The sequence below is a fragment of the Salvelinus namaycush genome, chromosome 29, assembly GCF_016432855.1.
Source record: "Salvelinus namaycush isolate Seneca chromosome 29, SaNama_1.0, whole genome shotgun sequence".
Classification (NCBI taxonomy): domain Eukaryota; kingdom Metazoa; phylum Chordata; class Actinopteri; order Salmoniformes; family Salmonidae; genus Salvelinus; species Salvelinus namaycush.
The window spans coordinates 11,306,202-11,330,706 of record NC_052335.1 but is presented as its reverse complement, the minus strand read 5'-3'; the positions used below and the strand labels follow the sequence as shown (position 1 = coordinate 11,330,706).

General features: G+C 42.5%; 1 protein-coding gene across 2 annotated transcripts; it reads left to right on the top strand.

The window, feature by feature from the left end:
• The first annotated feature begins 13,670 nt into the window (after positions 1 to 13,670).
• LOC120024305 (potassium channel subfamily K member 13-like) lies at positions 13,671 to 23,492 on the top strand. Of its 2 annotated transcripts, none has more exons than XM_038968520.1 (4): positions 13,671 to 13,929; positions 19,406 to 19,971; positions 20,309 to 20,536; positions 22,331 to 23,492. In XM_038968520.1, exons 1-4 carry the CDS (start codon positions 13,848 to 13,850, stop codon positions 22,484 to 22,486), a joined length of 1,032 nt encoding a protein of 343 aa, XP_038824448.1. In that variant the 5' UTR covers positions 13,671 to 13,847; the 3' UTR covers positions 22,487 to 23,492. The 2 variants fall into 2 exon arrangements, with proteins under 2 accessions (XP_038824448.1, XP_038824449.1); XM_038968521.1 differs by lacking the exon at positions 13,671 to 13,929 and adding an exon at positions 17,213 to 17,549.
• The last annotated feature ends 1,013 nt before the right edge of the window (positions 23,493 to 24,505 follow it).

The window sequence follows — 24,505 nt, the reverse complement described above, 5'->3', positions numbered from 1 at the left end:
CGGGTAAGCTCGGTCCTCTCGGGAACTTCCGTAGTTCATCAGATGCAAGGTGGGTGCCTTGAGTAAGCAATTGGGACCACAATCAGACATCTTCTCCTTCCTACGTTCCCGTAACCGTCCATCGATCTGGACTGTTAAGGCGATGAGTGAGTCGAGGTCCATCGGTAGTTCCCAGGCTGCAAGCTTGTCCTTTACCCCCGCCAATAATCCATGTAGGAACACTGCCAGCGTGCGGAACTCCACCGCATAGTCTGCCACACTAAGGGAGCCTTACCGAAGTTGGACTAACTTCCGGGCAGCCTCTCTCCCGGACACCGGAGCCTCAAAAACCTTTTTCACTTACGACAGGTGGTGCAGAGAATTTATATTTAGTTAAAAAAACAACAACAAAAAACAGGTATGCTTAAATATGCAAGAAAAATTAAAAAAATTGACATAGAATTAAGCATAATGATAATGGCTCTAGATTGCAGGAAACCGCTGTTTCAGGTGTTTCAAAAATGCTAAATTCTCCAACTTTCGGACGTGGGGTGTCGTGGACAATTACATAATTAGTCATGCTATCCCGTGTTTTACTGCTTAAAGAATAGTCTCTTGTTATATGCTAGTGTTTTTTCTAACCTGATACAAACTTGTCTTTGTGTGACTTAGTCATAAGACTGGGCGTATAGCTAAGATCCGTTTGGGTGCAACCGCAGCATGTGACATCCTGTGGGTTAACTATCTACACGTGTATGGAAACTTGCAGAAAGGAGCACATTATAGTGTTTCCTGTTGTGAATGCAGTTAGACAGTTGTGCTATGTTAAGTCTGCACAGACAACTAATTGCCCTTTACACACTATCTGCTGACTGCCACGTATACAAAAAGGATGTGCTTCTCTATAAAAGCTGAGAACCGTCACTGTTCGTTGGGCCTTAACTGCACAACTGTTGAAGTGCATAGCTAACTGCTCCGTTTTACAAATCTTATCAAAAAACTTGTTTTGACGAATACAGTCTCGCTCCTTTAGGTTAGAAATTACCACAACAATTGGTGACGAGGATGGGATGGCTAACTCTGCTTGCTGATCGTTCCCAGGCGCAGCAGGAGGGACCTGCCTTGGACCGGCAGGGAGCATCAGTGAGTGGATACGCCATTCCCGAACAAAAGAGTTAAGGGTGAGATGGATTTTCTTAAATGCAAATTGGGGAAAGTTCTGTGGACATTTAAAATCATTTTCTAGGAATAGGTCACGTGTTAGAGATACCAGGACAGAGTCCTGATGAAAGAGATACCAGAGTAAGATCTTAAGGTACTATAGAGATACTAGGACAATGTCCTGAAGTAATATACCATGGGTTATGATCGTAAGATGTACATGCATGAGCTATGTTAAGAGATACCAGGACAGGGTTCCGATGAAAATGTTCCAGGACAAGGTCCTGAAGAAGTAAGAAAATATTCCTACAGGTTCGAAAAACAGTGTAAAAGACAATTAACTTCTTTATGATAGGGGGCAGCATTTTCACTTTTGGATGAATTGCATGCCCAAAGTGAACTGCCTTCTACTCTGTCCCAGATGCTAATATATGCATATTATTATTACTATTGGATATAAAACACTCTGAAGTTTCTAAAACTGTTTGAATGATGTCTGTGAGTATAACAGAACTCATATGGCAGGCAAAAACCTGAGAAATATTCCAAACAGGAAGTGAGAATTCTGAGGCTGGTGGATGTTCAACTCATCGCCTTTTAAATTCCCTGTAAGATATGGATCTGTTTGCACTTCCTACGCCTTCCACTAGATGTCAACAGTCTGTAGAACGTGGAATGAAGCCTCTTCTGTGATGTTGAGCCGGATGGGAAGTGTTTCAGTCAGTGGTCTGGCAGAATGCCAGTTCCTGGTCATGCGCATTACACATGATATCGCCTTGCGTTCCATTTCTTCTAGAGACACGAAGGAATTCTCCGGTTGGAACGTTATTGGATAGTTATGATAACAACATCCTGAAGATTGATTTCCTACTTAGTTTGACCAGTTTATTCGACCTGTTATATAACTTTTTGAAGTTTTCGTCCGAATTCGCCTGCATCTGCGCGAGCGTTTGGACATGTGCACTAAACATGCTAGCAAAAGTAGCTACTTAGACATAAGTAATGGACATTATCGAACAAAACAACGATTTATTGTGGAACTAGGATTCCTGGGAGTGCTTTCTGATGAAGATCATAAAAGGTAAGGGAATATTTATGATGTAATTTCGTATTTCTGTTGACTCCAACATGGCGGAGAAATTTTGTTTTTATCTGAGCGCCGTCTCAGATTATTGCATGGTGTGCTTTTTACATAAAGTTTTTTTGAAATCTGACATAGCGGTTGCATTAAGATCAAGTGTATCTTTAATTCTATGTAAAATATGTGTCTTTCATCAAAGTTTATGATGTTTCACGCCCTGACCATAGTTTGCTTTGTATGTTTCTATGTTTTGTTTGGTCAGGGTGTGATCTGAGTGGGCATTCTATGTTGTATGTCTAGTTTGTCTATTTCTATGTGTTGGCCTGATATGGTTCTCAATCAGAGGCAGGTGTTAGTCGTTGTCTCTGATTGGGAACCATATTTAGGTAGCCTGTTTTGTATTGTGGGGTTGTGGGTGATTGTTCCTGTTACTGTGTTTCTGTGTTCATGTTACGGGACTGTTTGTTTGTTGGTTTTTTGTTCTTGTTCAAGTATTCGATTAAAATGAATACTCACCACGCTGCATCTTGGTCCTCCTCTCTTTCTCCCAACGACGATCGTGACATGATGAGTATATGTTATTTGACGTGGCTCTCTGCAATTTCTCCGGATATTTTGGAGGCATTTCTGAACATGGCGCCAATGTAAACCGAGATTTGTGGATATAAATATGCACATTATCGAACAAAACATAAATGTATTGTGTAACATGATGTCCTATGAGTGTCATCTGATGAAGATCATCAAAGGTTAGTGATTAATTTTATCTCTATTTCTGCTTTTTGTGACTACTATCTTTTGCTGGGAAAATGGCTGTGTTTTTCTGTGGCTATGTACTGAACTAACATAATTGTTTGGTGTGCTTTCCCCGTACATCCTTTTTGAAATCAGACATGTTGGCTGGATTCACAACATGTGTAGGTTTAATTTGGTGTCTTGCATGTGTGATTTCATGAAAGATTGATTTTTATAGTAATATATTTGAATTTGGCGCGCTACATTTTTTCTGGCTTTTGGCCAAGTGGGACGCTACCGTCCCACATATCCCAGAGACGTTAATTAGTCAGTGTACTGGTAAAACAGTTGGTTATGATTGGGAAACCAGCTATAAATGTAAACCCTACATGTAAATGTGCATAGGAACAACCATGTGTGTAACATTTTTGAAATTACATTCAGTAATGTAAAAATATTTTAATGAAGAAGAAATGTATATTTTTAAATTCTAAGAAAGGAAGACATTCCTAACCAAATACTGTGTGTTTGTTTTTGTTTCCTGAATGTGTTTTGACGAGAGATTTATATTTTGGACTGAAGATGGACCGTATTTTGGTAATATGCGTTGTCAACAACAGTGATATTTGAAGCGTGTGACAGGTATAAGACATATTCTCCAGTAGCAAATTTGCAGACGCTTCAGTATTGGTTCTAATACAGGGTATCAAAACCGTGACCAATTAAAAGGCACAAATACCATAACTACTCGCCGGGGAAGTGGGCATCACTACCTTGGAATTTTTTTTAAAATTGGCATATATTAAAACCATGAGTGAGGAAATCTAAACTCTGGACACCATTGATAGAGGAGCAGAAATAACCATTATAGAAGAGGTAAACTATAGCAAAGCCGCTAAAATGGGATTTTTAAAATGTATTATGGATCAAATTGGCCAGCATTTCCCTGCTGACGGAAAATTCCATCTAATAAAGAATTCAGGGATGCTATTGTGAATTGGCACAATGAAATGAAAGAAAAATCAAAAGCTCAATAAAAAAGCGTTTTGATGTTAGCGTTCTATCAACAAAGGTAGCAAATTCTACCTAACGTCAGTTGGCTACTTATACATCAAACTTGCCAGTATATTAACTATATGCTATTTAAAACTTCTTGAGGGCAGGGGGCAGCATTTTCACTTTCGGAAAAATAGCATGCCAAAATTCAACTGCTTGCTACTCATCCCCAGAATATAAGATATACATATTATTAGTAGATTTGGATAGAAAACACTCTGAAGTTTCTAAAACTGCTTGAATCATGTCTGTGAGAATAACAGAACTTATGTAGCAGGCAAAACCCTGAGGACAAACCATTCAGAATTTGTAATTTTTTGATGTCACTGTCTTTTCAATGATTTTTCTTAGAGACACCAGATTTCTAATGGACTTGCTTGCAGTTCCTACCGCTTCCACTGGATGTCACCAGTCCTTGGAAATCGGTTGAGGTTATTCCTTTGTGTAGTGAAGAAGTAGGGCTATCGTAAATGAGGGTCACATGAAGTAAATTTTTTGAGAGAGTCACGTTACGAAAAAAGTTGCGTCAGTTTGTTTTCTTTTTGTATTGAACACAGATCATCCCGTCTTCAAATTGATAGATTATTAACGTTTAAAAATACCTAACGTTGTATTACAAAAGTAGTTTGAAATGTTTTGGTAAAGTTTACATGTAACTTTTGATATATTTTGTAGTGACTTGGCGAAAGTTGGAAGCTGTGTTTTTCTGGATGAAACGGTCCAAATAAATTGACATTTTGGATATATATCGACGGAATTAATCGAATAAAAGGACCATTTGTGATGTTTATGGGACATATTGGAGTGCCAACAAAAGAATTTCGTCAAAGGTAAGGCATGATTTATATTTTATTTCTGCGTTTTGTGTCGTGCTTGCAGTGTTGAATTATGCTACTCTCTTTGTTTACTGTTGTGCTATCATCAGATAATAGCATCTTATGCTTTTGCCGAAAAGCCTTTTTGAAATCTGACATGTTGGCTGGATTCACAACGAGTGTAGCGTTAATTTGGTATCTTACATGTGTGATTTAATGAAAGTTTGATTTTTATATCATGTTATTTGAATATGGCGCGCTGTATTTTCCCTGGCTATTGGCCGGTGGGACGTTTGCGTCTCACCTGCCCCAGAGAAGATAACTACACAATGGTTATTGACTTGATTGTTCACGTGATTCTTATCTTAGCTAAAGGGCATAGTCGTTGTGTGTTCTCAATGGGCATTGTTAATTTGGGTGATTCGTAAATTAGCTCTGGCTATCTGCTCCGATTTCAGAGCACTCTCCTCTGAATGTACCAGAGTGTAGAATAACTGCTGAATTTACGGACCCATTGAATATGGCCGGTGTCAGTAAACATTGGGGGAAAAATAACGTAATTAAATTGTTGCCAGCAACACAGTTAGTCACCAACGCTTTGGATAACATGAAAAAAGCCTAACCAGCTCTGCTAGGGTGAGTAAAGTGGTCAGAGTGAGGTGTTCTCTTAGTTGTGTGTGGAAGTAGCTAGCAAGCTAGCCAACGTTAGCTTGGCTGCTTGACTGCCTTTGTGACCCACACAGTGTGCGGTCTGAACAGTCTGAATTTATAAACACACCGTTCGAACACAGCTGCAAAAACATTGGGTAAGTAAGTACATTGATAGAATGTGTACGTCTGCTTTGATGGCATGTTTGAAACCTGTTATCAAAACGGATATTGCGGGGGTAGCGTAAAAACACTGAAGTGTAGTGTGTAGAGCCGATGGTCACTGGAAAAGTGAATGTAGGGGCAATAGAGCTTGAAATTGGCTAAATTTATGACAGGAAAAGTATTATTACTTTGTATCACGCCGCGTTGAAACAATCGCTAAGTATGTGCATTTGAGGGTTCTGTGTTTGTACAGTTTGTAGTACATTTTTTATTGCGGTAAAAAGACAAAGAAACTCATATGCCAGACATCACCACACTAGTAAACTATTTGGCAAAGCAGGGTCACAAAGCATCATATGGGAAAGTACAACCAGCGAAGCAAGAGGTAGCATATTTGGGGGTTACGATTTCGGAGGTCACGAAGGACATGACACGGGATCGAGTAGGAAGAATGCGTTCTTTGGCACGACCAAACACTCCTCGCAGACTCAGGAAAACCTTTTTATTTGATTTAGTCTTATTCTAAATAGATGTATAGAATTGACGAACGGGAGGAGAGGCCACAAGAAGACAAAAATGGTTAATGAGTGGAGGGAGGACAGTGGCCTCCCTGTGAACAGAAGTTATCATGTTTGTTTTGACTGTAATTTAAAACTTTTTAATAGGAAAGTTTGGACTGATTTAAGATTTAACAAAGTGAAAACTGACTAAATGTTTATTTTCTCTCCCTTTCAAATGTTTCCTGAGGTTGTTGCCTTGGGAGAGCAGTTAGTGAAATTCTGCAGTTTTATAAAGAATAAAGGTGTACAGATCCGGCCGTAGAGGGAGCTCCCAGATAAGTAAGGCCTGGCCATTTCTTTGTTTGTTTCTGCACCACGTTTTACCAGACACACCAGCATGCACACACAAGACACTTGTTTGAATATTTATTAAGTGGTGTTAATACAGTGTTTGATTTATTGTGTGGAGTCTTTTTTAATTTGGTTGTAAACTGGGTACGTAGAATGATGGAAATGTTTGAAATGTTTTTAAAAGGTTTCTGAGGTACATGTAAAGAAAACACTTAATGGGGTTGAATGACCTTTGTTCTGACTTCCTGGTGAGGCCTGATCACCCTCACTAGAAAGACTGGAGACATTGGGTGAAATTTAAATGCGTGAAATTTAAAATTGAAATGTAAACACTAATAATTACGAAGAATTTTATCATTTAGCAATAGTCCAATGTGTGATTTGGAACACAAAAAGGAGAGAGAACAATTGTTTCCTTATGGACTTATCAAAAGTTGTAATTCTAAATTGATTTGTTATTCTAATTAGGTTATTTTTGATTTAGCAGGCAGTGTTTTTGTTTTTAATTATCGGTCCCGTGGGGCCCTTTGGTAAATATGCAAATGTGTTTCTTCACATGTCTGCCTATAAAAGGAAGAATAGTTTTTCCCACCTCCAGTTTATATGAAGAAGTGTATTGCTGTTGTTGTGTTTGTTTTTGTCTTGTTCTCACCAGATTGGGTCTGCTGTACGGTTGGGTTTTCTCCCTAAGGGGTAACTCTGAGGGGAGGATGCCAGTATGATAAGGGAGTATAAGCAAATTTGCTAATTATGTAATCAAGTGTGTTGTTATGCTCTTTGACATTTGTCTTAGAAATTTTGGTATAGAGAAATAACTTGTCATATTTGGTCTGGATTTCCAGAATCAGAAATGTCTTAAACTGTTGTTTAGGTCTGTCCTCTCTCAGAGTTATGGCGATAGTGACTCCAGATGGTATCTTGATGCATGACGGAATAAATTGACGAAAACAGTGTGAACCTCACCCCCCTAATCAGCTGAAGAAATGGTGACAGATGCGTTCACTACGACCTTGTCCTGCACCACTTCTACTGAGAGACCTGAGTCCGAACCAGCAACCTGTACACAGCATCCTTTTGAAGTTATCAACCTGCTTTTCTCTCATGCCCTTTCTCTCAGGAGTGCGACATGAGTCCACGTGGAGTGAGCATGGAGAAAGATTCTGTCCAGACTTCTTTCATGCTGCTGGTGTACTGGTGGGAAAATGGACAAGACATAATGGACTGTAAAGGACAGTGGCGGCTCAGGTGAGAGACATCATCAAGGCCATTCACTTTGAACATGTGCCATTGGGAGGACGAACTGAAACGCTATCTGAAGAAGAACATGAAGACACGTCAGAAGATGAATGCTGGGAAAGAGCGGGTGGTCAACCGTGCCCTTGATTGAATTAGGCTTATCCAAAATAGTTTATTTGGGGTACCATGTTGATTGTGGTGGTTGGCCCACTGCGAAATGTATAGTAATTTAGACTAAGAATGCATTGAGATACCAATCTGTCATTACCACAAGTGATGAGAATAGTTAATGCTGGCAATATAAGATTAATATACTGTTTGTACATGTACATTCTAACCGTGTCAATGTGTGCTAAGTTGATGGTCTTGAATTTGAGTGATAGACTCAACGTGGAGCATTGAAGACTGTCTTTCTAAATTTGGGTTGTATAACATTGATAGTAGGGGTTTTGTTTTACCATGTTATCAGAATTCTAATACTAAAGCACATCAATACATATGGCTTTCTGGATGATACAGTACAATTGACTTGGGCATGTTTTAGTATGTTTATAATTATGTAAGTGTACTAACCGTAGTGACTAACGTGTTATGGGTTAGATAGAAGGATTTATGTGCAAGTATATTTGTAGCTGAAGGCTAAGTGCATACGGGGCATGTGTTTGAGACAGAATGTGTACTGTTTAAGTGCATAGCTAAGTCTCTCTCCTTTTGGTTAGAAATGCCCACCTCAACCTCCCTTTGGGACATGCATGACCCCCCCTGTACATGCAAATGCATACACAAATATGCATGTATAAAAGCACACACACTCCCCTTATTACCATTTTTATCTAGTCCTCTTTAATCTACCGCAAACACATTTCCCACAGTGATGTCGTCAAAGCTTGATACTTATCTGTACTAAATTGAGCAGCAAGCAGCGACAACACTCAGTATAATGGTGACAAAGGCACGGTAGGACTTTCATTAACACATGCTGGGCTATGGTGGAGAAACACTGCACAACACACAGTGCATTCATAAAGTATTCAGACCCCTTCCCTGTTTCCACAATTTGTTATGTTACAGCCTTATTGTAAAATTGATTAAATAAATAAAAATCTCAGCAATCTACACACAACAGCTCATAATAAAATAAAAAAACAGAAATACCTTATTTACACTATTTAAACCCTTTGCTATGAGACTCGAAATTGAGCTCAGGTGCATCCTGTTTCCATTGATCCTCCTTTAGATGTTTCTACAACTTGACTGGAGTCAGCCTGTGGTAAATTAAATCGATTGGACGTGATTTGGAAAGACACATACCCATCTATAAAAGGTCTCACAGTTTACAGTGCATGTCAGAGCAGAAACCAAGCCATGTGTCTCGCCCTGATCTGTTTCACCTGTCTTAGTAATTGTCTCCACCCACCTCCAGGTGTCACCCGTTTTCCCCATTATTCCCAGGGTATTTATTCCTGTGTTTTCTGTTTGTCTGTTGCCAGTTTGTCTTGTCAAGTCAACCAGCATGTTTTTCCGTGCTCCTGCTTTTTCCAAGTCTCTGTTTTTCTGGTCCTCCCTGTTCTGACCTTTGCCTGCCCTGACACTGAGCCCGTCTGCCTGACCATTCAGCCTGCCCTAACCTTGAGCCTGCCTGCCACTCTGCACCTCCTGGACTCTGACCTGGTTTATGATCTTTTGCCTGTCCACGACCTGTCTCTTGCCTGCCCCTTGTTTTATAATAAATATCAGAGACTTTAAGACTCAAGTGACGCAGGAAAAGCAGTAAAACCTTGAAATCAGCCCCTGCCTTAACAGGAAGCCAGTGTAGGGAGGCTAGCACTGGAGTAATATGATCAAATGTTTGGTTCTAGTCAGGATTCTAGCAGCCGTATTTAGCACTAACTGAAGTTTATTTAGTGCTTTATCCGGGTAGCCGGAAAGTAGAGCATTGCAGTAGTCTAACCTAGAAGTAACAAAAGATTAATTTTTCCGCATCATTTTTGGACAGACTAGTTTCAGATTTTTGCAATGTTACGTAGATGGAAAAAAAGCTGTCCTTGAAACAAACAGTCTTGATATGTTCGTCAAAAGAGAGATCGGGGTCCAGAGTAACGCAGAGTCCTTCACAGTTTTATTTGAGACGACTGTACAACCATCAAGATTAACTGTCAGATTCAACAGAAGATCTCTTTGTTTCTTGGGACCTAGAACAAGCATTTCTGTTTTGTCCGAGTTTAAAAGTAGAAAGTTTGCAGCCATCCACTTCCTTATGTCTGAAAAACAGGCTTCTAGTATGGGCAATTTTGGGGCTTCACCATGTTTCATTGAAATGTACAGCTGTTGTCCAGGATCGGTAGGATAGTCAGTTTTACGAGGAAATGTTTGGCGGCGTGAGTGAAGGATGCTTTGTTGCAAAATAGAAAGCCAATTCTAGATTTCATTTTGGATTGGAGATGCTTAATATGAGTCTGGAAGGAGAGTTTACAGTCTAGCCAGACACCTAGGTATTTGTAGTTGTCCACATATTCTAAGTCAGAACCGTCCAAAGTAGTGATGCTAGTCAGGCGGGCGAGTGCGGGCAGCGAACAGTTGAAAAGCATGTATTTAGTTTTACTAGTGTTTAAGAGCAGTTGGAGGCCACAGAAGGAGTGTTGTATGGCATTGAAGCTTGTTTGGAGGTTTGCTAAAACAGTGTCCAAAGAAGGGCCAGATGTATGCAGAATGATGTCGTCTGCATAGAGGTGGATGAGGGAATACCCCGCAGCAAGAGCGACATCGTTGATATATACAGAGAAAAGAGTCAGCCCGAGAATTGAACCCTGTGGTACCCCCATAGTGACTGCCAGAGGTCCGGGAAACAGGCCCTCCGATTTGACACACTGAACTCTGTCTGAGAAGTAGTTGGTGAACCAGGCGAGGCAGTCATTTGATAAACCAAGGCTGTTGAGTCTGCCGATAAGAATGCGGTGATTGACAGAGTCGAAAGCCCTGGCCAGGTCAATGAAGACGGCTGCACAGTAAATTATTTTATCGATGGCGGTTATGATATCGTTTAGTACCTTGAGCGTGGCTGAGGTGCACCCGTGACTAGCTCGGATACCAGATTGCACAGTGGAGAAGGTATGGTGGGATTCGAAATGGTCAGTGATCTGTTCATTAACTTGGCTTTCGAAGACTTTAGAAAGGCAGGGCAGAATGGATATACGTAGGTCTATAACAGTTTTGGTCTAGAGTTTCACCCCCTTTGAAGAGTTGGATGACCGCGGCAGCTTTCCAATCTTTAGGGATCTCGGACGATATGAAAGAGGTAGAACAGACTGGTAATAGGGGTTGGAACAATGGCGGTTGATCATTTTAGAAAGAGAGGGTCCAGATTGTCTAGCCCAGCTGATTTGTATGGGTCCAGGTTTTGCAGCTCTTTCAGAACATCTGCTATCTGGATTTGGGTGAAGGAGAAGCTGGGGAGGCTTGGGAAAGTAGCTGCGGGGGGTGCGGAGCTGTTGGCCGGGGTTGGGGTAACCAGGAGGAAAGCATGGCCAGCCGTAGAGAAATGCTTATTGAAATTCTTGATTATGTTGGATTTATCGGTGGTGACAGTGTTACCTAGCCTCAGTGCAGTGGGCAGCTGGGAGGAGGTGCTCTTGTTCTCCATGGACTTTAAAATGTCCAAAACGTTTTGCAGTTAGAGCTACATGATGCACATTTCTGTTTGAAAAAGCTAGCCTTTGTTTTCCTGACTGACTGTGTGTATTGGTTCCTGACTTCCCTGAACAGTTGCACATCGCGGGGACTATTCGATGCCATTGCAGTCCGCCACAGGGTGTTTTTGTGCTGGTCGAGGGCAGTCAGGTCTGGAGTGAACCAAGGGCTATATCTGTTCTTAGTTCTACATTTTTTGAAAGGGGCATGCTTATTTAAGATGGTGAGGAAATTACTTTTAAAGAATGACCAGGCATCCTCGACTGACGGGATGAGGTCAATATCCTTCCAGGATACCCGGGCCAGGTCTATTAGAAAGGCCTGCTCGCAGAAGTGTTTTAGGGAGCTTTTGACAGTGATGAGGGGTGGTGGCTTGACCGCGGACCCATAGCGGATGCAGGCGATGAGGCAGTGATCGCTGAGATCCTGATTGAAAACAGCAGAGGTGTATTTGGAGGGCAAGTTGGTCAGGATAATATCTATGAGGGTGCCCATGTTTACAGATTTAGGGTTGTACCTGGTGAGTTCCTTGATCATTTGTTTTAGATTGAGGGAATCTATCTTAGATTGCAGGACTGCAGGGGTGTTAAGCATATCCCAGTTTAAGTCACCTAACAGAACGAACTCTGAAGATAGAAGGGGTTGCAATCAATTCACATATGGTGTCCAGGGCACAGCTGGGAGCTGAGGGGGGTCTATAACAGGCGGAAACAGTTAGAGACTTGTTTCTGGAGAGGCTAACTCCTCCCCCTTTGGCAGTTCTGTCTTGATGGAAAATGTTGTAGTTGGGGATGGAAATCTCAGAATTTTTGGTGGCCTTCTTAAGCCAGGATTCAGACATGGCAAGGACATCAGGGTTTGTGGAGTGTGCTAAAGCAGTGAGTAAAACAAACATGGGGAGGAGGCTTCTGATGTTAACATGCATGAAACCAAGGTTTTTTCGGTTACAGAAGTCAACAAATGAGAGTGCCTGGGTTAACCTCCACATCACCCGAGGAACAGAGGAGGAGTTTGATGAGGGTACAGCTAAAGGCTATCAAAACTGGTCATCTAGTGCATTGGGGACAGAGAACAAAAGGAGCATATTTCTGGGCGTGGTAGAATAGATTCCGGTTATAATGTACAGACAGGGATATGGTGGGGTGCGGGTACAGTGGAGGTAAACCCAGGCATTTTGTGAGGATAAGAGAGGTTGCATCTCTGGACGTACTAGTTATGCTGGGTGAGGTCACCGCATGTGTGCGAGGTGGGACAAAGGAGGTATCTGAGGCATGTTGAGTGGGACTAGGGGCTCCGCAGTAAACTAAAACAATGATAAATATCCTAAACAACAGTATACAAGGCGTCAAAAAGAAAGGAGGACCAAGGCACTCTTCATATAATTAATTAAAATGCCTTTATTAGTATGGCATGTTCAATAGAAACAAAGTTTTAAAAACCAACGTGTTTCGGCTGCATGGCCTTCGTCAGGGAGTACAAAAAAAAAGAAGGAATACAATGTCCTCTTTTAAACAGCTTTGCCAATTAGCCCTAATTGGAAGAGGGAGTGGTTACAAAATTGATTGGACACACCCAGTAAGCAATACTATACGCATTAAAAGGTGAAATACTGTAGCTATGTTATCATAAAAATACAACTCCAAGCTAGAAGTATCAGAATGTTATCCTTGCTGTACTCCATAGTTAGTTTGATGTTAGGGTTAATGCTGATAAGGTATTGGTGGAAGGAAATAAGTTCATCTTCTGAGCCGGACCAAAACAGGCAAACATCATCAATATAGCGTCCCCACCATATAATCCGGTCAAAGAAATGGTTATTAGAAGGATCCAAAATGAAGTCATTTACCCATTTACCCAAGTACAAACCAGCGTAGGAAGGGCTGTAGCAAGCTCCCATGGCACATCCTTTGACCTGTTTAAAAATACAGTCCAGACAGATAAAGATGTTATGACTAAGAGTCCATTCAGTCAGTGAGACAATGAATTCTGTAGTATACAAGGCATATTGACATTTGAGAGAGACATAAAGCGAGGCATAAAGCAATCACAGGTGTTGATTGGGAGAGCTAGCTAAGACAACAACGGATAAGACAACAAAAGCTAATCAGCTAAGACAACAACAACAGATAAATCGTGATGAATGGGCAGAGAGGGTCAGTTAACTACACACAGGGCCTGAGTTCGAGGCTGGGGCCAACAGATAAACAAAAATAAACAAAATGGAGTACCGTGATTAATGAACAGTCCAGCAGGCATCAACTATGTAGCAAAGTGATCATAGGGTCCAGTGAACAACAATAGAGGAAACAGGGAAGCTGCTGGGTAGTCGTCACTACCTTGCAAGCGGGAGACACGGCGTTTAAAGTTAGCAGGCCGGGGCTAGTAGAAGCTCCTGCTCCGACGTCCAGCAAAGGCCGGTTGTGGGCACAGCGGATGGAGTTACGTCGGCAGACCAGTCGTGGTGGAACGGCGGGGCTTCGTGTCGACAAAGGGTCCAGGCCAGTTGGCGAAAGAGGTATTGTGGTTGTAGTAATTTCGTTTGCTAGCCGGGAGATGCGCCTTGCTCGCGGCTAACTGGTGCTAGCTTCAGGACAGGGGCGTTAGCCACTATAGCCACTCGGTAGCAGCTAGCTAGCAGCGATGATCCGATGCAAAGGTCCAGAGCTTATGGCAAGGATCCAGTGGAGTAGTGGAGTTCTAGCCGTGTTGAGGAAGAGTCCTGGAGGCATCAGCTGTGTAGCCGAGTGATCACTGAGCGGGCCGGGAGGTGGGCCTGGCTCATATCTAGCTTCGGGGCTGGGCCACTCGGTGGCAGCTAGCTAGCTGTGATGATCAGGAGTAATGGTCCAGGGTTTATGGCAGGAATCCGGCGTTGTAGTGGAGAAAACAGTCCGATACTGGCAGGCTGGCAAGTGTTATCTAGGCTAAAAGCGGCTGGTGTCTGTGCCGAAGGTAAAGGCCACTAGCAGTGGCTGACAATGACTAAAAAGCTAGTAGCTAATTAGCTGGTTAGCTTCTGATGGCTAGCTTCTGATGGAGGTTCTGGCTAAAAGGTCTAAAAATAGCAGATCCGTATCACATTGGGTGAGGCGGGTTAGTGGAAGGTATATTTAATTTAAAAATGGAAAAGAGATTGGAAATAAATTGAAATATATACAAAAAAAGACAAAAAATAGAAAATGTACAGGGGAGAACGGCAAACCACGTCTGCACTGCTACGCCATCTTGGATGGAACGCTTGCTACGTTAGGTTAGCCGAGTCTGGCCACAAGTAGGGTCTATCTATTAATCCGTGGTGCGGAAATGTTCTACCCTCAAATTGTTTACCAAAGTTACACCAGTAATGTTGGGGTACTGACCAAAAGTATGAGCTGAAATGCACTGTTCCAATTATAGTAGAAATGTTAGGGTTAACTAAACAACAAAATAGGCTTTTCTTCTGTAACTGCACAACCAGGGCGGCAGGGAGCCTAGCGGTTAGGAGGCCAGTAACCGAAAAGTTGCTGGTTAAAATCCCAGAGGCGACAAATCTGTTGATGTGCCCTTGAGCAAGGTACTTTTTTTTTTTTTTTTAATGTTATCCCCTTTTCTCCCCAATTTTCGTGGTATCCAATCGCTAGTAATTACTATCTTGTCTCATCGCTACAACTCCCGTACGGGCTCGGGAGAGACGAAGGTCGAAAGCCACGCGTCCTCCGAAGCACAACCCAACCCAAGCCGCACTGCTTCTTAACACAGCGCGCCTCCAACCCGGAAGCCAGCCGCACCAATGTGTCGGAGGAAACACCATGCACCTGGCCTCCTTGGTTAGCGCGCACTGCGCCCGGCCCGCCACAGGAGTCGCTGGAGCGCGATGAGACAAGGATATCCCTACCGGCCAAACCCTCCCTAACCCAGACGACGCTAGCCCAATTGTGCGTCGCCCCACGGACCTCCCGGTCGCGGCCGGCTGCGACAGAGCCTGGGCGCGAACCCAGAGACTCTGGTGGCGCAGCTAGCACTGCGATGCAGTGCCCTAGACCACTGCGCCACCCAGGAGGCCTGAGCAAGGTACTTAACCCTAATTACTCCAGGGTCGCTGTCAATAATGGCTGATCCCTGGCTCTCACCCCACCCCACAGGGTGTCTCAGGGGGAGTGGGATATGCAAATAACTAATTGTACATGTGTGAAATAGGACAAATGTAAGCAACCATCTGAGTATTATCTTAACATGGTGAGAATGCTGCAAATCTGCCAGTCAATTCTACCTCCAGGACTGAAACAGTCTGAGGTCAGTGACTCCGCTGTCCATAACTATTAACTGTCCAATGTGCTGAAATTCTCTGCCCCTCAAATTGTGAGCCATAGCTACAACAGATACACCAGCAATGTTAGGATTAACTTCACTAAACATTTAAAACAGGATTTATTTTTACAGAGATTTTAAAAATAGCCTTTTGTTGTCCATCTCCATCTGATGTGCATATTGAATTTTTTCAGCTTGTTCCATGGTAGTGACATTTGCTAAGCTTGCCCCTTGATGTCCCTGTGCAAACACATGAATGTTCAGACCTGGATCTGAAAGGTCACATCATATTGATTCATGGCAGAAGACATCAGCCCCATTATTTAACGGGCAGCGCAGCAGGAGACTGCCCAAATGTTGGAATCATGCTTAGCATTGATGCAGGCTGATCAAGTCACATGGTGACCAGACAGTATCTTGATTCACTTGATAGTCTAAGAATGTTTCCATTTGGTTGTTGTTTTTAAAGTAATTACTCAGGAATTTATTTGTAATACATATGTAATCTTTCTTGACTTTATCACTTTGTAAATTCACAGTTGCTCATATTTGTTAAGTTGAAGTTAAAGCTAAAGTGTATAGCTTGATGTTGATTACCTTTTGCTTTCATGCATAGGCCTGCAGGACTTACAAAACTCGTAATATTTTCCCTGCTTCAATCCTGCTCCACTTGGTCTCGACCAGAACAGAGGGAGATGGTGTGTGTGGATAACTTTGTGACTGAGGCTTGTTCAGAGTGTGTAGCCTAGTCGATGCCCTCGGCGCCTCTTGATGTGGGTCAGTTAGACGCGCACTGTTGCAGACAGACAAAACATCTTGCAGTTGACTATAACAGCCTTGGGTTTTCCTTGGGTTTAGACAGAGTACACCATTTGAAGACAAGTTCTATTCAATGTGAGCCATTCGAAAGCACCTTCTTCTTAACGCGCTCGGTGAGGGGCGTATTTTGAGACGAAGTGAGGTTGCGCATTGAACGCAGCGTCGTAAACTATTTTGCTATCCAGCCCCAGCCAAAGGTTTGTGGATTTTATTTTTTCGTTTGCACACCTGCTCAAATCCACTTTTCAACTGTGCGCCTTTTTGGTTAACACCATTTGAACTTTATTAACAGAGAGGTGAAAATGGGATTAATTATTTTGGACAAGCGCGGAAAGGTAAAGGATAACGCCATATGTTTATTGTAACGGAAAATAATAACGGACATTTGGACTTGATGGCCAAAGAGCCTTGACAACTGTTGATGGTTACTGTTGTGTTTGTTCTTCGATGCATTTTCACAATGACAGGTGACCAGCTGTTGAATCTCCGAGGAAAACTCTCCTCATTTTCTCTCTGGCTATCTCTGCTCTCTATCCCCGCAGCCTTCGACTCTATTTCACCAGAGTTTCTATCCTGAACCTGTTTGTTATTTTCCAAACATTACGATGGATAATGAGGAGTGTGTAATTTGTTACATAATAAAACGATGCGGCGCGTTCCCAGCACCTGTTGAACAGTGACAAGCCTACATTATGGCCTGCCGGAGCGGCTGCTGTTGTGGCTTCGGTCCCTTCAACGAGGATAACGCCAGGTTCCTAATGTTAGCGGTGTTTATAATCCTATACCTCCTCTGCGGTGCCGCTGTCTTTTCAGCACTGGAACAGCCGATGGAAGCAGAGGCGAAGGACCGCTGGGCGCAGCGTTTTGAACAGTTTAGCCAAAAGAATAACCTGAGCAAGAAAGAGCTGGACAACTTCTTGAGGAACTACGAGGAGGCGAACTTGGCCGGGATTCGCGTGGACACTATCAGACCTCGGTGGGACTTTACCGGCGCGTTCTACTTCGTGGGGACTGTGGTCTCGACCATAGGTGATATGTTATGTAGCTCATAGATTATCTCATTATCACATATGACACAAATCATATCCAACACCATGAATCAAAGGTGAAAGCTGGAGATAATCCATTTTATATTTAACTTACTTGGGACAAAATTACATGGCAATTCATATTTTTCAGCACTCCAAAACGTGTCGCTTTTAGGAGTAATTTTACAGGAAAATTAGGCTATAGAACCTGTACTGTGTAGGCTATAGAACCTGTACTGTGTAGGCTATAGAACCTGTACTGTGTAGGCTATACAACCTGTACTGTGTAGGCTATAGGGATGTCATAGGGATGTCTTATGAATACCATTCAATTATTCCACAACTAGAACAATCACAGCCAACTAACTGATGCTTCAATATGCATGCCTGTCAAGTTTTAATTAGTCTTATTGTGTGTCCTGTAATTGGTTTCAATATGAAACCCTGTTAAATTAGTGCAGCCTGGAGTGACAATTACTAGGAAACTCCAGCAACTCTCTGTCTCTCCCTCTCTGTCTGAATGATATGAGACTGTGTTGGCAAACAAAAGCCTGGTGAAGAGGGGATGTTTATGGCTCACAAGCCAGTCTTATCTCTGATCTTTTGTAGCTAAGCAACACAGCTAAAAGCCTTAATGCCTCTAGATTACTTTATTACATGTCAAGAAAGAAAATAAATGGATTTGGAGGAACTTAGCTAATGCATTTGTATTCAGTACAGATATACTAAATACAGGACATTTCTGTTCTGTAATTTCAAATATAGTAGTATATATAACCATACTATATATATATGGTATATATAACCATATAACCATACCATACAGCCAGTGAATGGAAGTAAATGGAGAGATCCCTTTTCACCTCTGACTGCTCATTGTTAAATGCAGTGTGAAATGGAACAGAGAGAGCATGTAGTCAAGGGCTGGATTGGATGGACTCATCATGAGATTCATCACAGCTGGGCTCACTCTGTCCATCAGATAAGAGCTGTGTGTGTGTGTGATTCTGTGGGTCCTCCATTGGTCTGAAAGTAGGCATTCCTAGTGTAGTATAAAGGGGTAGGGCAAGAATGAGAGAAGAAGTGATAAAGGATGGTAAAGAGAGAGCGAAAGAAAAGAGGGAGGAGGAGAGAGAAAAATAAGAAAGGTAAAGAGGAAGAGAAGTAAAAAGGGAGGGTTAAGTGTGTGAGGAGAAGTCAATTAGAGAGAATTATAAAGAGAGAGCGATGAGGGGATGTCTAGAAAGAGAGAAGGCGAAGAATCAAGAATAATATTATTCTTGTCACCATTAGCAACCCTGTAGGCGAGTGAGTGAGTGGCTGAGGAGGCATTGTGCATGTGACTGAATGGTGCTTCACTCCACTCAGGGCAGAGGGATGGAGGGAGGGTGTGCTTGTTAACTAATTAACCGTCAGCGTTGAACAAACTCTGAGCTTACTTACTGTACAGATGCTAAAACGCGCACACAATCCAAAAGCCAGAGCAAGGCCGTCGTGTTTGTGTGTTTGTGTGCGTGCTTGACACTTCTATTTGGGGCCTGTCTTGTGTGAGCGTTGCTTCAACTTATAATGTGCTTTTCCACCTGTCTGTGAAAGCTGACAGTATACATTATGCTCAGGCTGACTGATTTAGGATTGTGAATAAACAGGATTTGAAATATAACTAAAAATCATACTGCATTGTTCAGTGTGATTCAGTATTGTATTGTCACACTGTTGTTTTCTAATGGTAATGATTCCACTATCTATCCAATCATGGTGTAATTGGTAATAAATTCAAGCAAAAACATAATTACTAGTTTTGACCTGTACTGTTTTCTTTATAATAACATATCCCTCCATCTTCATGTTCCTCAGGGTTTGGAATGACCACGCCAGCGACCATCAGCGGTAAGATCTTCCTCATCTTCTACGGCCTGATCGGCTGTGCCTCCACCATCTTGTTCTTCAACCTCTTCCTAGAGCGCGTCATCACCGTCATCGCCTTCGTCCTCAAGTCCTGCCACGAGCGTCGCCACCTTCGCAAGGCCGTGCTTCCTCAAAATGGCCGCCGACGCCTCTCTGAGGGCAGCGGTGGAGGCGGCAGGGGCGGAAGAGGCGGCAGGGGAGAGGGGCTGGCTGGGTGGAAGCCCTCGGTGTACTGTGTGATGTTGATCCTGGGCGCCGCCGCCATCTTGGTATCCTGCTGTGCCTCGGCCATGTACTCTGCTGTAGAAGGCTGGGGCTACCTGGATTCTCTGTACTACTGCTTCGTAGCGTTCAGCACCATTGGGTTTGGGGACATGGTGAGCAGCCAGATGTTTGCATACGACGAGGGGAATGAGAACCAGACGGCGTACCGGGTGGGTAACTTCCTGTTTATTCTGACAGGAGTTTGCTGTATCTACTCCCTGTTCAACGTCATCTCCATCGTCATCAAACAGGTATATACTTATAATACTTCAGATTTTATTGCCTTTGTTTAACCAGGTAAGTCATTGAGAAAAAAACTCTTTGACAATAATGACCTGATAATGGCCTGCATCATCCTCAATCCGGTGGGATTGTTGTTATTGTTACTGTATTCATCTTGCTCATTTTATTAAGTAAAGTATTGACTTTGGGTGTTTTGAAAAGCACTTGTGAATAAAAGTTATTATTGTAGCCATTCATTTTGGAATCGTAAAAAAAAAAATTGTATTCAGAAAAATGTCATGTAAGCTTAGTCTCTAAGACTTTTATTATAGCATCGCCATTGATCATTTCTGTTGGGACTTTGAGGTGCTGAACTGGCTGCTGAGGAGGCTGGAGGTGCCATGTCGCTGCCCAGGGAGGGGGGGCCACCAACCGCACACCAGACACCCCCGCAGGAACGTGGTAGTGCCCGGACACCTGAGGGCCAGGCGGGACCTGTCCATCGAGACGGACGCGGTGAACGACAGCGAGGCGGACGGACGGAGGATGTCTGGAGAGATGATCTCCATGAAAGACTTCCTGGCTGCCAATAAGGTGAGGAGAAGACATGAACATGTATGCGTCCACTACTTACGATTTAAGGCTGTTCCCAGATCAGACTTTGTGCAGATGTGAAATACTTGAGGCGTGTTCACATATACCTATCAGATCCATATCCTGCAGAGTGTTTGGTACCCTGATTCTCTATATCCGGCCATTTAACCTCACTAGGGTATGTGGGACGGTAGCGTCCCACCTCGTCAACAGCCAGTGAAACTGCAGGGCGCCAAATTCAAAACAACAGAAATCCCATAATTTAAATTCCTCAAACATACAAGTATTTTACACCATTTAAAAGATACACTTGTTGTAAATCCAGCCAAAGTGTCCGATTTCAAAAAGGTTTTACGACGAAAGCACACCAAACGATTATGTTAGGTTAGAGCCAAGTCACAGAAAAAGACAGCCATTTTTCCAGCCAAAGAGAGGAGTAACAAAAAGCAGAAATAGAGATAAAATGAATCACTAACCTTTGATGATCTTCATCAGATGACACTCATAGGACTTCATGTTACACAATACATGTATGTTTTGTTCAGTAAAGTTCATATTTATATCCAAAAATCTGAGTTTAGGCGGGACGCTACTGTCTCACTTGGCAAAAAGCCAGAGAAAATGCAGAGCGCCAAATTCAAATAATTACTATAAAAATTACTATAAAAATCAAAATGTCATTAAATCACACATGAAAGATACCAAATTAAAGCTACACTGGTTGTGAATACAGCCAACATGTCAGAATTCAAATAGGCTTTTCGGCGAAAGCAAACGATGCTATTATCTGAGTATAGCACCATTGTAAACAAAGAGAGAGAAGCATATTTCAACCCTGCAGGCGCGACACAAAACGTAGAAATAAAAATATAATTCATGCCTTACCTTTGACGAGCTTCTGTTTTTGGCACTCCAATATGTCCCATAAACATCACAAATGGTCCATTTGTTCGATTAATTCCATCGATATATATCCAAAATGTCCATTTATTTGGCGCATTTGATCCAGAAAAACACCGGTTCCAAATTGTGAAATGTGACTACAAAATATCTCAAAGGTTACCTGAAAACTTTGCCAAAAAATTTCACACTACTTTTGTAATACAACTTTAGGTATTTTTTAATGTAAATAATCGATACAATTGAAGACGGGATGATCTGTGTTCAATACAGGATTAAAACCAACTGTAGCTAGCTTTCTGGTCACACGCTTCTAACAAACAGGACACTTCGAATGACCCTCCTTCAAGATGGCCGTACTTCGTCATTACACAAAGGAATAACCTCAACCAATTTCTAAAGACTGTTGACATCCAGTGGAAGCGGTAGGAACGGCAAGAAGGTCCCTTAGAAATCTGGTTTCCCAATGAAATCTCATTGAAAAGAGAGTGACCTCAACAACAAAAAAATCTGAATGGTTTGTCCTCGGGGTTTTGCCTGCTAAATAAGTTCTGTTATACTCACAGACATGATTCAAACAGTTTTAGAAACTTCAGAGTGTTTTCTATCCAAATCTACTATTAATATGCATATCTTATCTTCTGGGGATGAGTAGCTGGCAGTTTAATTTGGGCATGCTTTTCATCCAAAATCCCGAATGCTGCCCCCTACCCAAGAGAAGTTAATTGCATAAGTGAAGTGCAAACGAATCGTGGTTCCTGCCCTGGTCGTTTCCTGGTCGTTCCAGGAAACGTTGCTACTGTATCATTAGATTTATTTTTACTGCTATATTGCTGTACCCAGCGCTTGTTCTACATTTATTTGGTAATGAATTAGTTTCTCTCCATTCATCAGGTGAACCTGGCCATCATGCAGAAGCAGCTGTCAGAGATGGCTAACGGTCACCCTCGCCAGTCAGGCTCCAGCTCCCGCCACAATGGCTTCTCCGGAGGGGTGGGCGCCCTGGGCATCATGAACAACCGCCTGGCGGAGACCAGCGTGGACAGATAGGCCTACACCTATGTATACATATAAGTCAGACTGATTGACTGGCCAGAGAGACAGTCACAAGAAATCAGGACTTCCTCTAAAAATACATTGGTTTTAATTGAACAAATAGAGAAATGTACAATACCCCAGCCCAACTCAATTCCAGGAGAATAATTGACCCCATGGACTAAAGCCTGGCCAGACCACATCAGTTAAGAATATGTCACGTACACCCCGCACATTCAATCAAGGGGAAGGGGAAGGAAGTGCAGTGGCATTCAGTGTGCAGAAAGTTAGCTGTTTCATAACTGTAGAGACAATGAAATACAGTACGTCTGCCCTACTTAATCAAGCTGTCCGTCGCAGGAGAACAATTGACCTGAAGTACCAACCTATACCGCGACGAGGTTCCATTGTAAAAGAACTCTGCCTGCCGCCACCCATTCTTCTCTGATGCATGCTGGTTCATCAGGCAGTGTCTGTGTGCCTGTGTGCATGAGTGGGTTTGTGTGTGTGTCTCCTTCACCCACATCTGGATCATGACCAACTGTAGCTACTGCTGGAATCTGGTGGTTACGGTTACCGAGGCAGTTTCCATGGTGACACTACAGAATACAGAAAGCTACCCAGAGACATTGTAGCTGAGTGGTTTCAAACTACCCTATGGTATTCTTCATATCACTAGCGAATAACAGCTAGCCAACAAACTGCTCATCACCACGACTACAAACAGCCTACACTGTCATTTTGATCAAGAAGACCCACCGCTCGCCTGCTTTTCAGAGAAAACACCTAAAGGGGAAATAGCCTTCTAAGAAAAATACTGAATTTCCACTGTGTGTAAGAAACCTTAACCGATCTATAAGGGGAGACAGCCTTATGAAAGGCAGGCAAGACTTTTAGAGACAGCTGAATGTGGCAAACAGAAACACTGTCTAATTATCATGCTTCTGTCTGAGTGGTTATGGCTACAGACTTGTTATGTTCATCAGCTGTGATGGGTTTTCTATTGCACTGCTTCCTCTATCTTGTTATCTGTTATGTTTGAGACATAGTGCAATGGACAATAACACCCAGCACAGCAGCACCATTACAAACTAATGGATATCTATTTATTCTAACCAAAATGAAAAACAGAATTCTATTCTTTAGAGATTCCAATTTAGAGCGTATTATCCGAGGGCTGTTATCTTGCTGTTTCACCACACTATGTTGAAGCACCATGAGGCAGCAGCATACGGACTCGAACAATGAAGTATCACTCTCTTGTTCATATCTTTCTGGACCTGGCTAGCATGCTCATATTAATGCTATGGAAAAAACAAGCCTCTCTCTAGGTTATTTCAGGGCCCTTTTTCTCATTCTTTCCATGACAGAGGTGTTATGTTCTCGTTCTATTCTGAAACTGGAACGAGAGAAAGAGAGAGACAAGTGAGAAAGGGATTTGTGGGAGAAAAAGAAAATGGCCGGTTGGGTGAAAGAAAAAACGGAGAAGTAGAAACAGAGACAGATCTGTGAAAAGGAGAGCCAGTTTGGGTGAGAGAAAGCAGTAATGAGCAGAGAGAGAGAGAGAGAGAAGAGCAGAAGAGAGAGGAGCAGAACTGTTCAGATCAGAGTCTACATTATGCATTGGGTTGGAGCAGGGGCGACATACGCCTCTTCACACGCCTTGTTGAACGCACCGAAGAAGATGCTCAAATTATATATGGTGCTAGTGAGACAGACTCCTACAGATTTACGTCACAGCGAGCTTTAGTGCTGAATGTCTCAATACCTTGCTAGTTATTCCAAAAAGCTGTAGAGAAAAGAAAAAGCCAATTTATCATGTCTTCCCTGTTACCTCTAATAACACACTACAGTGGAGAAGCAGTATAACGAGTGTGGCGGTCTGAATACAGCATAGCCCACAGTATGAGTCAGCAAATTAATGTGACTTGATATTTTTGTACCAAGTGGTGATCTAATTTCATGTCACGATTTGAAACGGTGGTACAGTATATTATTGAGAAAATGATACAACTCTGCTACTTATTGTCACTA

Coding starts and splice junctions, on each gene's coding strand:
- LOC120024305 (XM_038968521.1), top strand. CDS start 17,213: ATGGCCTGCCGGAGCGGCTGCTGTTGTGGCTTCGGTCCCTTCAACGAG. Junction 19,972..20,308: donor TCTCCATCGTCATCAAACAG/GTATATACTTAT, acceptor TGGGACTTTGAG/GTGCTGAACTGGCTGCTGAG. Junction 20,537..22,330: donor ACTTCCTGGCTGCCAATAAG/GTGAGGAGAAGA, acceptor TCCATTCATCAG/GTGAACCTGGCCATCATGCA.